The sequence below is a fragment of the Ursus americanus genome, chromosome 23, assembly GCF_024610735.1.
Source record: "Ursus americanus isolate L20-20 chromosome 23, mUrsAme1.1.p, whole genome shotgun sequence".
In the NCBI taxonomy this organism is placed as follows: Eukaryota; Metazoa; Chordata; class Mammalia; order Carnivora; family Ursidae; genus Ursus; species Ursus americanus.
Window position 1 is genome coordinate 44894515 of NC_142149.1, and position 13823 is coordinate 44908337.

The 13823-nt window shown below is 38.8% G+C and overlaps 1 protein-coding gene across 1 annotated transcript; it reads right to left on the minus strand.

Annotated features, from left to right (window-relative positions):
• Positions 1-390: 390 nt before the first annotated feature.
• On the minus strand, positions 391-1320 carry LOC123777169 (olfactory receptor 1A1-like). The gene has a single exon (XM_045773652.2). It carries the CDS (start codon positions 1318-1320, stop codon positions 391-393), a length of 930 nt encoding a protein of 309 aa, XP_045629608.1.
• Positions 1321-13823: the final 12503 nt, after the last annotated feature.

Consider the following 13823-nt stretch of genomic DNA (forward strand, 5'->3'; position numbering starts at 1 on the left):
GAATATGAAATGTAGTAGTGCAAGAAAATTGACACTTGAATAGGGACTTAACAGCTTTCAAAGCATGAAGTACTGTGATCCTCACACCCTAGGGCAGACAAGGAAGACATTCTTATTTTTATTATTTAGGTATGGAAGCAAAGTGCTAGTCAGTAGCATAGCTTAGACATGATCCCAATATTCCTTTGCTATAAAAGAAATAATAACATGTACATACCAACAATCTCAACAGGAAGTCTCATGAAACTGTTACAAGATTTCTAAGAAGAGGAATTCAGTGGCTGGAAAGCACTAAGGTGGCTCCTCGGAAGGGGAGAACATTGGGGCTGGATTTTCAAGTGCATACTAATTGGTGACTCCAATCGACTTTCCAATATGACCTCACATTGGTTATGAGGAGAGTCTCTTGCTGAAGAGTTTCCCCAGGGCAGCCTTCATGTCTCGGTTTCTCAGACTGTAGATGAAAGGATTTAACATTGGGGTCACTGCCATGTACATCACAGTTATCACTGCATCCTTCAGGCTGTAACTAGACAGAGGGCGGAAATACATGCCCATGACTGTGCCATAATACAGAGAAACAACCGTGAGGTGGGAACCACAGGTGGAGAAGGCTTTGAGCACACCCTTGGTGGATGGAACCCGTAAGACTGTGGAAAAGACCTGGACATAAGAGAAGATGATGCATAGTAATGGCACAGAGAAAACACCAGCCCCTAGGTACATCATCTTCACATTAAAGTAGGTGTCAGAACAGGATAGTTTGAGTAAAGAAGCAATGTCACAGTAGAAGTTGGCTACTTCCTTGTTGCCACAGAAAGACAGACCAGCTGTGAGCAGAGTGTGGGGGAGGGCGTTGGCATTTCCAACCACCCAGGACCCAACAACTAGGAGGACACAAGTCCATGGCCTTATAATTGTTGTGTAATGAAGTGGTCGGCTGATGGCCACGGCACGATCATATGCCATTGCAGCCAGCATATAGCTATCTGTGTTACCCAAGGCTAAGATGAAACACATCTGTGTTAGGCATCCTCCAAAGGAGATGGCTTTGCTGCCTAAGACATGGTTGGCCAGCATTTTAGGGATGGTTACAGAGGAGAAGAGGATGTCAACAAAGGAGAGATTGGCAAGGAAAAAGTACATGGGGTTGTGAAGGCGAATGTCAGAGTGAATGGCCAAGATGATGAGCAGGTTTCCAATCAATGTGATGGGGTAAATGAACAGGAAGAGGACGAAGAAGAAGTCTTCCTGTTGCTGCTCACCACTGACTCCCAGGAGAATGAAACCAAAGGTAAAAGACTGGTTGTCTCCTCTCATGGATCCTTCAGCAGAAAGGGGAGAGGAATCCAGAATTATTAGTAAAGTTCTAATGTATAATGATCTTCCTAAACCACCACATCTGGCTGCCTTGGTTGTGGTATCTATACCTGGACTTACTGAGTTCCTAGATAGCCAATATGTGGCAGGGTAAATCCCTGTGGTCAGTGGGCCTAATTAACAATTCATGTCTACAAAGTGAGTAATCTTGAATCAGAGGTTCTTATCCACCCAAGCCCACATCATCACCCATATATGTAAGGTTTAATAATTTAACATATAATTCATATTCTATATGCTAGAAATTGTGTTAGGCTTTGTGGAAATCACAAATATGTGAAAATACAGTTTATTCATCCTTTTAGTTATGTATGATATAGTCTCTGCTCTGAAAGACTTTACAACACAACTGGGAAGCCAAAATTACACACTAATTTTATTACACATAAAAAAGAAAGGACAGTAATTTGATGTCTTTGAAAAAACTCTCCAGTGCAAAGGATGGTCAGTATAAGGGGCATCTGGGACACTTAGGTTTTTTTCCACTGACCAAAGTGAGAATGAGCCTAGACCCAGGAGGTAACAAGTGTCTGCTCTGGCATGAGAAGATTGTAAATCACAAGACCACTGGGGTTAGGTCATAGTAAAAGAAGATAAGTGAATTTACCTCCCTCATATCCAATTTTAAAGTAAAACATTCACCTTTGATAGGTTTCATCTCTATTCCAAACCCTTTAACATATGTAATCATAGTGTTTTTTTCTCTTCAAACTTCTCTTACCTTTTAAAATGATTTCCTTTGGTGACTCATCCAACTCCATCGTGGCTTCAACTACTGCTTAGGGGAATCTCAGTTCTGTATTTGTAGGCTTGATTTCACATAATTCCATGTTCACTCATCCTGTCAACCTTTCTGAGCCAAGCCTATAGTCTGAACATTCAATCTAAGTAGATTGCAAGCTCTTTTAGCAGAAGAACCTATCTTGTCTATTTTTATCTCTTCCATTGAGATTATTGTGGAATATCGTTCATTTTATGTACCAATAAGTTTGCAGTTTATAGTTCTTGACTTACGTGAATGTTTATCATGGGTTTTCCACATACAGGATCCTACTTGGCACCATGACTTTGACCAGGTAATCCCTCACCTCTACATTCGATCCTGCTGATTCTTCATTTAAAATAATTTGTCCAGTACTTTTCTACTTATCGCCTCAGTGCTTTAGTTTGACCACCATCATTTTCTGCATGAAATCTTATAATGCTCCCTTAACTGCTTGACTACTGATTCCTTTTTCTTTGATCCATCGTTAGGCATACAGTGGTGATAGAGACTACTAAGATGCTCACCCAAATCTAAGTTGTTCTCTTCTTCCTGGACACTCAGCTTGACTACATTTCCCAAGTTCCCTTACATTGAGGTGTGGACATATGACTGAGTTCTAGGCAATCCACTCATGTGTTCCAGTTCTGGTCTTCCTCCACACTCTCTTTACCCTATTGTCAGCTGGATGAAATGAAGAGGAAGCTAAATGGGATGGTGGAGTCACATAGTGGAATGAGCCTGTGTCCCATGTTTTCAACATGTAGGAGAGCCACCATCCACTAGGAAGACACACTGGTACTGGGTTTATAGGAGAGAAACAAACTTTTATTCTTTTTAAACCATTACAGTTTGTTTTTGCAGTATTTACTAACATAGTCCAGGATATTCTAAGTAATTCACCAATTTTTCTAATTTTTACTCAATAATTAATTCAACCTGTATTTAATTCATTTACCATTTCTCAGTGTCTCCTATAGTGTATATGGGAATTGTATGCTAGGCACAGGGGATGTAGGTAAAATTATCATTCCCTCCAGTATGATGTGCTTTTTCCAGCTCTGCACCTAAATGAGTTTGGTTTTGTCTCTTGTAATGGCTTTCCGTATGTTGACATGAAAACATAATGTTTCAAAGTTGAGAGGATTCTGTAAAACTGGAGGGCTCAGGGACTATGGTTAACTTATATGGTAAGGAAGTGTCATATTTTGAGTTGGAGCTCTTGGCATAATGGCAGGTTTAGCTGATGTCAGAAGGTCTCATTCCAATTAGAACACCTAGAAATTCTAGATAAATTATAAGTGTTTAAAATTTCATACGTAAATCTGAGAGAAAGAAATGGTGGTACGTAGGCATGAGACACAAAAGGAAGAGCAGGAGTTGTAAGCCTGAGATGATGCAATGGTGGCTCCTTGGGGATTCAGCCAGCAATGAGGCCCAAAATCTGGGGTCTGGAGAATTATTGCCCCTTGTACAAGAGATGTGGCCACAGAGCCATATGAAGAAAATTTAATTTGAGCCTTTTGCATGAAATGCTGGGAGCATTGTCCTATTTGTGAAAAGAGCGGCAGAACACATTTTGCTATGAAGAATTAGAAGGAAGGAACAAAATGGATAGAATTCACAGAGAATATGATTATCTACAAGATAAATCCACAAGCCTCTCTAGATGAATTAAGAGGCTTCAGTGTTTGTTTGATATAAATCAATATTAAAAGCTCAATACACATCTTACTCTTAAGTAAAAATATATTGTAAAGTATAATTCAAAAAATCATATTCCATTCCCAATAGCAACAGAAGTTTAAGGAACCTGGAAATAATTCTATCAAACAAGGTCCTTGACTGGATTCCAAAATTACAATACTTGACTGAACAATAACAAAATACTTTAAAAATGTGGAAATAAACAATGTTAATGGAGACTCACTGTTGTCATATTGTCAAGAGTGCTGGAACAACCATCTCTCCATACATAAACGTAACATGAAACATGACGCCTAACGGACTGACTGTGAATAGTAAAACTTCACCAACTTTAGAAAACAATATGTTTATGATATCAGGGTAGGAATTGATTTCTTTTTTTTTTAAAGATTTTATTTATTTATTTGACAGAGATAGAGACAGCCAGAGAGAGAGAGAACACAAGCAGGGGGAGTGGGAGAGGAAGAAACAGGCTCATAGCAGAGGAGCCCGATGTGGGGCTCGATCCCATAACGCCGGGATCGGGCCCTGAGCCGAAGGCAGATGCTTTAACCGCTGCGCCACCCAGGTGCCCCAGGAATTGATTTCTTAATCCAGGCACAAATGCACAACATACCAGAGAAAACATATAAGAAGGAGAAAGACAAGCCATGGACTTGGAAGAGGTATATGCCACACACATCAATAAGGGATTAGTGTTCAGAACACAGAAGACTCCTACACATTATGAAGAAAAATAGCAAAAATCCAGTAGGAAGTAATGAGAGAGATGGCTTGAATCAGCAGGTCATAGAAGGAGAAACTGGAATGGACAATAAGCAAAATAAAAGATGTTTAACCAAATTAAAACAAAATTGAAATTTGCATCCTTCTTCATCTTGGAGCAAGTATAAATTCTGACAATCCCAAGAATTAGGGAGGAAATGGAAAAATTTGTATTATTGTTTGGAGAACAGTTGTTTCATATGTAGGAAATTCTTACACCTCTAATTAATTCAGCAACTTCAATTCTTTCTCTAGACTCTAGAGAAACTCTAACACTTGTGTTCAAGAAGACGTTCAGAGGATGTGTATTGTCATAGAAAAGCTTGCAAATGGATGTTATTTGTGCCATTTTCATATTAATAAATTCTATACAACAGTTTTGAATGTATTCATGCAGAATACTTTTTAAAAACCATAGTGCGATGTAAAAGGCAAGATCCTGGAAGACATGTGACATATTACACAGTATATGTAAGTTTTATTGCCTAAAATAATATACATGTATGTAATAAAAGCATAAATCCTGAATTGGAGTTAAATACCCATTCTAGAATAGCAGACTTTCTGGGGGAGAGTGGGAACAGTAAGATTTTGGGTGGGAACAAAGAGAGTTTCAAGTAAGTCTGTATTATTTATTTCCTTAAGAAATTTGGAGCAGATATGACATAATGTTTATATTTGTTCATAATTTTGTTAAGTCCATGTGATAAATTTTTGTTATGTTATTCTCTTTGTCTTTAATTTTTAACATCATATTAAAATTTAAACTTAACATAAGGATTTCACAGGCTTGGTGATAACTGGGTCCGGAGTGTGACCATTGATTTGGGTACTCAAGTTCAATTTCACTGAAGGTGGGAGATCAAGACAGTGTTGTATGTGAAGAGATTGAGAATAAGTGAAAGCTTATTTATGCTGCAAAGAGGGACCATTGGGAAAGTATATCATGCTGAGAGAGAAAGATGCAATGGAAAAGAAGATTCAGGTTTGAGAAAGTGAAGTAAAGTGGAAGCAAGTAGGTTTTGTTTCTAACACATTTGGCCAGTGTTATTTAATCATCCAGTGCTACCCCTTCCAGTTCATTCCTTTTGTGTACACCTGTTCTTTGACCCAAGGGTGATCTCAAGCCCCTTGACCTCTACATTGCATCTCAGGTAGCCATCTTAGCTCTGGCACTTTCATCCCTCCCCAGCCTGCACCCCATGGTCATGCACCCTTCAAACAGAACCTTTACCCTAAGGCAATCTGTTCACGTGTTCACTTCCTTCTTCCTGCATGGTTGAAGCATCTTAGAAAAATCACACAAAATGGGACTAGAATTTATGGTGCTCAATTCCATTTGGCTCTTCAACAAGCTTTCCTCTCATTATCCATAGCAGTCCATCCAAATCTTTGCCACTATCCCCAAACCCACCATGCACCCTACATCAGCACTCTCCCAGACCTACCTGTCATGTCCTACTTCAATGAGAAATTCGAACCCATATGGGTACATTCCTTCACATTAACTCTTTGTGATAATAGGCATTCACATCTTTTGCTTAATGTAAATATAGATATTTGGACATATAAATAAAGCGACTGATCAATAGGGCAACATCTTGGAGTGTCAATTTGGTACACAGAGACAACCACAAGGAGTTAAAATTAGAAAGTGAAAGAATGTAAGAAAAGCAGCACCAGAAAAGGATGAAATTGGTATAATCACTGCAGGAACTAAAGAAGCAGGGAGCCCAAGGAGAGGGGTGCTGAGCAGTCAGGGACTGAGGACGTAGAAGCACAGAGCAAAACATTGGAGGTGATCATGGAGAGAGATGATTCTTGTAAAAGCCCAGGAGAAAGAGGTGACAGACAGTATCTTCTCCTCCCCAGAAGAGAAGCAGGACATGCATCAACATGAATGCCAGAGGCAGTGACAGCCTTGAGTTCCCTGGAAAGACACCAGGTTTGTAGGCAATGCTGGCCACTAATTATTCTTCCTGAGAAGTGTTTGTGCTCTGAGAATTCCAGCATATAATGGTGCTGAGGACAGTGTTTCAGGATACATGAGACAAAATGCCTCTCCCTGGCATCAGTGGTAGCAGACAAGGCCAATAAAGTCCTCCGAGTGCTTAGAGTATCCCTGATAGTTCAGGCCATCAGTGCTTTGACAATGAAGTAACATAATTTTCTGAAGGGGCCTCTTAGCCAGCATCCTTGAGGGTGGGCGTACAAGGTGGCTCTGTAGCTCCTCTATGAGACGATGGACTCTTGCAAGTACACACACACACACGCACACACAATTTCAGGAGTCAGAAAAGGCTCAGACCTGACAAAACCAAATCAGAACACCTTTCTGATCCTATTTTCATAGATAAGAGCACACAGATATTTATTGTCAGAAGGGGAGCATTCTCTCCGACTCTCTTTCTTCTCTCCCTGTCTCCCTTTTGCTTACTTTATTTAGAGAACTTGGTTTCTGGTTTCAAGCCAAGATGTGAGTCTAAGTTTTGCTACTACCTCTTTGTGTGACTTTAGGCAATTCAGTTCAGCAATTTTCATCTAAATAAAGTGACAAAAATAATTCTTACCTCCAGGAGCTTTGTAAGGGGTAAAGGAGGTAATGCAGGTAGTTTAGTTGCTGGCTCTCTATCCTTTGATGTTGCTGTCATAAAGAGTGTTCTTTAACACTTACAGCTTGGACTGGAGAAACAGCTCAGATGCTGTTTAAAAAGCTCCTGTCTGTGTGGCCTTCACTCCTTTTCCACAAATGGGGAGTTTACAGCCAGCTGGGCTAGTATCTGTTAGAATTCCTTTTTGGAGGCAGGTATGCTGGAGCAAATTCCAGTAGTCCTGCAGAATGGGTCTCGTGCTCTGTTCCTGTGGCAGAGGTGACAGGATGGGGATAGTTTGGAAAGAGGAACGCTGAATTTCCCAACCATGGAGCAACAGAGGCAGAAGGAGCTGCCCTAGATGGGGCCTGAAGATAAGGAGTCCTGTTTCCTCCTCAATGAAGTAGAGTGCATTGTAGCATAGAGAAAATAGTGACTTATTCACCAGGTTATAAGTACTGAAACATGACTATCCCTTGTACTTATTCAGGCCGAAGTCAGAGCAATTGTTGAGATCTATTGGCATACTCTTATAGCTGTGTCCTAAGGGCACTCATTATTTCTCAAGAGTAATAGATCCCAGAGTTCTCTAGAAGGAAAGATGGACGAGAAGGTTTCTATGGGAGTATGTCTTCAGGGTCCATGTCCTCGGCTGCCCTATTCTAGCCTCTTTGTTGGAATGTGGACCCCTCTCCTCTGGTGTTCACCACAAGCTTGGGAACCACTCCTTGGGATACAAGGACTGTACTGCCATTGAGCTTCTGGTCATTCTTCCAGGCTATGCTGAATCCTTTCTGGTGTTAAGTGTGATAAGGAAAATAACTATAATTTATTTTACCTCTAGCATTTGACTTGAAGAAGATTAAGGTAGGAGTTATACTTTCTTGGTTTTAGCATGGTGATGGTAGTTCTCTTAGTTTCTTAGATTCATAGAGATAGAATGGACTTAGATGTTAACTAGTGTACTTCCTGTACGTGTCACCTTTATAACAGCCCCCATTAATGGTCATTATCCTATAACGTAGCACTTCCTATGCTGAGAGGTCATTTTCTTTTTGTAAGAAGCCATAGTGAGGACTTCAAGCTCTGGCTGTGTGTCCATCCAGGCTCTGCCTCTTATGGGCTATAACTAACCTTGGACAGTTGTTTAATGTGCTTACTCATTTCTAAAATAGAAATTTAAAAAATGATAAAGTCTCATAAACTTGTTATGAGAATCCAATGAATTAACATCTGGAAAGTTCTTAAAACAGAGCCTTGCACATAGTTAGTACTTAGTAAATGTTAACTATTATTTTATTAGCTCCTATTCTACTTTTATAATTGTTGGAGAACTCTATAACAAAGTCATCTATCAGACTATGCACATGGTAGATGGTAAACATTTGTTGGATTCCTTTTTCTTCTAGATATGATTCCAGTTATACATCCTACTTGCCTTGTTCTTACTTCCCCAGTGTCCAGGACATGGGCTACCAGACATGGATAAGATGACTTCCCATGATAATATTTTCTTCTTAGTCATCATATTTGTTTTTGGCATCTTCTCAGAATTACTTGCTGCATCCAAGTTTTATTTACTGTGTGTCCATTAGGGGTAAGGAATTCTGCAATGATATATGTGAGACCTATGAAGAAAATTATGCTTTAACACTCAAACATTTGCAAATATTTTTGGTAGAGAGTGACTACAGCTTTCAGAACTTATCAAGGAAATCTCTGATCTTCTCCTTCCCCCCAAGAAGAAAAATTTCTGGGTGGTGAAGGGACTAAATTTAATTTTCTGTTGGTGAATTCCAGGCTTGGTTAAATCCCTTTTGTTTAAATACATATTTTTAAAAAACTCTATGTAATATATTTGCAGAGTAGAGAAATGGAGCAACATCATAAGGACTTGGAAGAAGAAATGATATATTTTTTAAAAGATTTTATTTATTTATTCGACAGAGAGAGAGACAGCCAGCAAGAGAGGGAACACAAGCAGGGGAAGTGGGAGAGGAAGAAGCAGGCTCATAGCGGAGGAGCCTGATGTGAGGCTCGATCCCATAATGCCGGGAACACGCCCTGAGCCGAAGGCAGACGCTTAACCGCTGTGCCACCCAGGCACCCCAAGAAATGATATTTGAAAGCAATTTAAGAAAGGAAAGGAAAATTTTTTAAAGATTTATTTATTTATTTATTTTAGAGAAAGAGAGCAAGAGAGAGAGCAAGCATGAGTGGGGGGAGGGGCAGAGGGAGAAAATCTTCAGGCAGACTCCCCACTGAGCATGGAGACCAATGTAGGGCTTAATTCCATGACCCATAAGATCATGACCTGAGCTGAAACTAAAACTCAGATGTTTAACAGCTTAACCGACTGAGCCACCCAGGCACCCTGGGAAAAGTTTTTCAGGAACTTTTTTTTCATATTTTTTAATACAACAAGAAAAGAAGAGATGTATAAAACAGAAACAAATTTAAATGAAAATGAAATTGACCTTGAAATTGCAGACAGAAATGAATAAAGACAACAATTTTTTATTGACATTTTAGGTGGAATTGGCATCATAAAATTAAATTCATAAGCAAAGTAAGAGGAAAAAAATTTCTTTCATAAAAGGAAACCCCCAAAAAGCTATCATCAGATTTCTCAGCAGAGACCTTGGAGACCAGGAGAGAATGTAATGATATATTCAATAAGATGGCTTTGTAAATACTTAAGTATCAAAACTACTCTAAATATAATGGATTCTCAAATCCAAAGGTGTAGAGTGATTGGGAGATCAAAAAACAAACAAACAAACCCAACTATATGCTGCCTTCAGAGACTCACTTTAGTTTTAAGGACACACATAGGTTCAAAGTGAAGGGATGGAAAAGATATTCTATGCAGGTGGAAACCAAATAAATGCATGGGTAGCTATACTTTTACAGAAATATAGTCTTTAAGCCAAAAATGCTAATAAGAGACAAAGGTCACTGTATAACGATGAGGAAGATCATTACAAAGATACAGCAAATGTAAATATATCTGCACCAACATTGGAGCACCTAAACATGTCGAGCAAATACTAACAGATCTGAAGAGAGAAATAGACCACTATACAATAATGGTACGGAATTTCAGTACCCCACTTTCAACAATGGGTAGATTATCCAGACAGAAAATCAACGAAGAAATTTTGGACTCGATGAAGACATACAGATGGCCAACAGACACATGAAAAGATGCACAACATCACTAATCATCAGGGAAATGCAAATCAAAACTACAATGAGCTATCACCTCATACCTGGCAGAATGGCTAAAATCAAAAACACAAGAAACAAGTGTTGGTGAGGATTCAGAGACCAAGGAACACTTGTGCACTGTTGGTGGGAATGCAACGCAGTGCAACCACTTTGGAAAAGAGTATGGAGGTTCCTCGAAAAAGTAAAAATAGAAATACCATATGATCCAGTAATTCCACCACTGGGTATTTACCGAAATAATACAAAAATGCAAATTAAAAAATATATATGTACCCCTATGTTTATTGCATCATTTTTTACAATAGCCAAATTAGGGAAGCAAGCCAAGTGTCCATCATAGATGAATGGATAAGAAAGATGTGGTGTATATATATATATATATATATATATATATGTATATATATATATATATATATATATATATATATACACATATCTAAGTGATACATGTATATACATGCACACACAATGGAATATTACACAGCCATAAAAAAGGAAGAGATTGGGCCATTTGAGACAACACGGATGGACCTAGAAAGTCTTATGCTAAGTGAAATAAGTCAGACACAGAAAGAAAATACCATATGATTTCATTCTTATGTGGAGCTTGAGAAACAAACAAACCAAAAATCAGACTCTTAAATATAGAGAACAAACTGATGGTTAGCAGAGGGGAGGTGAGTGGGGGGATGGGTTAAATAGGTGATGGGGATTAAGAGTACACTTATGATGAACACTGAGTAATGTAAAGAATTGTTGGATCACTAAATTGTACACTTGAAACTAATATAACACTCTTTGTTAAGTATACTGGAATTAAAAAACAAACCAACTTTGGACTTGAACCACACTTTAGACCAAGTGTACCTAACAGACATATACAGAACATTTCAACGGCAATAGAATACTCGTTCTTCTCAAGTGCATGTGGAAAATTCTCCAGGATAAATCATATGATGTGTCACAAAATAAGTCTTGAAAATTAAAACAAACAAACAAAAACATCTTATCAAGCATTTTTCTGACCTCAGTAACATGAAACCAGACGTTGATAATGGAAGAAAAGCTTGAAAATGTGCAAATATGTAAAATGTAAACTGCACATTCTGAATAACCAAAGGGTTGAATAAGAAGTCAAAATGGAAGTTAAAAAATATTGGAAATGAGTGGAAATAGAAGCACAATATACCAAGACCTGTGGGATGCTGCAAAAGGATTTGTAGATGGAATTTACAGCAATAAAACATTAAGAGAAAATAAAAATTTCAAGTAAACAACCTAATTTTATACTTCATGGAACAACAACAACAAAAAAGGAATATATTAAGCCTACAGTTAGCAGGAGGAAAGAAACAACAAAGATCAGAGCAGAAATAAATGAAATAAAGACCAAAAAACAATAGAAGACCAGTGAAAGAAGGGTTGGTTTTATGAAGAGATGAGCAATAAAGCTGGAGAAAAAAGGAAAATGAAACGTGAAAATAATTTTGATAATGTATTTAATTCAACCCAATATGTCCAAATTATTGCCATTTCAACATACAATCAGTATTTTAAAATATTATTGATATTTCATCATCAGCAAAATCCACAGTGTAATTTACATTTACAACACATTTCAATTTAGACTAGCACAGTTCAAGAGTTCTAGAGTCACATATACCTAAAGGTTAAATATTTACGAATAGCTGTAGGTTCATAATGACACTGATTGCACAGTGGTAAAAGCCCCTATGTTTAGGCTTTTACTGACTCATGGGCAGTGGCCAATTGCCTAGATATATGGCCCCGCAGAAGGACAATAGAAAGCTGTCCTATTAAAAAGATCTTCATGTAAGGCACAACACTATAGTAATCACTGTGGGAATTTAAGGAATGCATTAAAGTAGGACATGTTGAAAGCCCATCAGAAGAACTCACTTCCAAGTTTGGAAGGAGATTGGAATGGTCAAGTAGATATCCTGAAGTGCTCACTTGAGGTGGCCACCTGTGTCTATGAAATGAGGGACGTAGAGTCCTGCAATAATGTAGAGGTGGCCTGAATCTAGACATATTTCTCTTGTACTTTGTGAGGCACAAAATGCCAATAAGAGCTGTTCCATCTGCTAGCAAAGGAGACAGAGACTACAGATGGCTCCACAGCATATTACCTGTGGGGAAAGCCCTGACTTCACCTGGCAAGTGAGACTGTGGCAAGTGGTAGCCCTGGGGGCCAATGGTTGGGTCCTAACAGGACTAGACACTCTGGACCAGGCTTTCCTTAGTCAGTGGTAGATGCAAAATCTCAGAGTGCTGTAAAAGAACCAGAGCAGAAGCTATTGCACCATTTTGGGTGGTTGTCCATCATTTCTTCATAGCAAGTAGCACATTTTACAGCACATAATGTCCAACAATAAGCAGAGAGATATCCCCCTTAGAGTATTAGCTTGATAGAGAATTAGAACTGGCAATTAAAGCATTGGTTGTCAGAAATGGGTGGAGATAATGTATGAAGGGCTGGCTTCCCAAGTGTACTCACACTCAACATGAACATGAGTAGGGCTACCAGAGTGTCATACTTTTTTCCGGTGGATCTGGGGAACAGGTGGTGAGGAAGGTTGTTCTGTGACAGTCCAATTTTTGCCACTGGTATAATGATTATATTTTTTTCTTTCTTCCCACATTACCTTGACTTTTTCACCCTACTTGTTGCAGTGGTTATAGAACCAGGGCTACAATTACAAGGGCTGGATGCAGGGATGATTCCTGGGCAAGAAACTGTAACTATGTTTTTAATCTTAATTTAAGATTCCTTAATTTAAGATTCCAGAATTCCTGAGGGTATGATAGGGTGGATTGTACTTTGATCCAATCTAGTGAAGTTGGTTGCCTAGTGGTCAGGATAGCACACTAGATCTGTACTTATGTAACCTTGCCTTATCTGAATAAAGTGGACTGATGGGGAGGGACTTGTTAGACTGGAATTGCTGCCTACAAAATGGACCAGTACAGAGGCTAAACATATTGCCCCTTCCAAAGGTGGAAGTGTTAGGGTAAAGGTGAGAAGATGGAATAGGTGAGGTTAAGAGAATGAATAAATGAATTACATAATGAGGGAATTCAATATTACATAAAAACCAGAGAGAGACTCCTAACAAAAAGTGACATTCAGAGATAATATTGACTCTTACTCAATTATACCTGATGTCTGAAAGGGTGAAGCTACATATTGCTGACACCACTTCTACTCTGGAACCTGACAAAATCAAATGGAAGCCTGAAGACTTGAGTGGCTTTGCCCTGGGAGAAAAAGGTGGCTTCCTGGAGGGGGAGGACATTGGGGCTGGATTTTCAAGTGCATCTTAATAGGTGGCTCCAATGAACTCTCCAATATGACCTCACATTGG

Bases quoted from the DNA above. Each gene is read 5' to 3' on its own strand.
- LOC123777169 (XM_045773652.2), bottom strand. From the start codon at position 1,320: ATGAGAGGAGACAACCAGTCTTTTACCTTTGGTTTCATTCTCCTGGGA.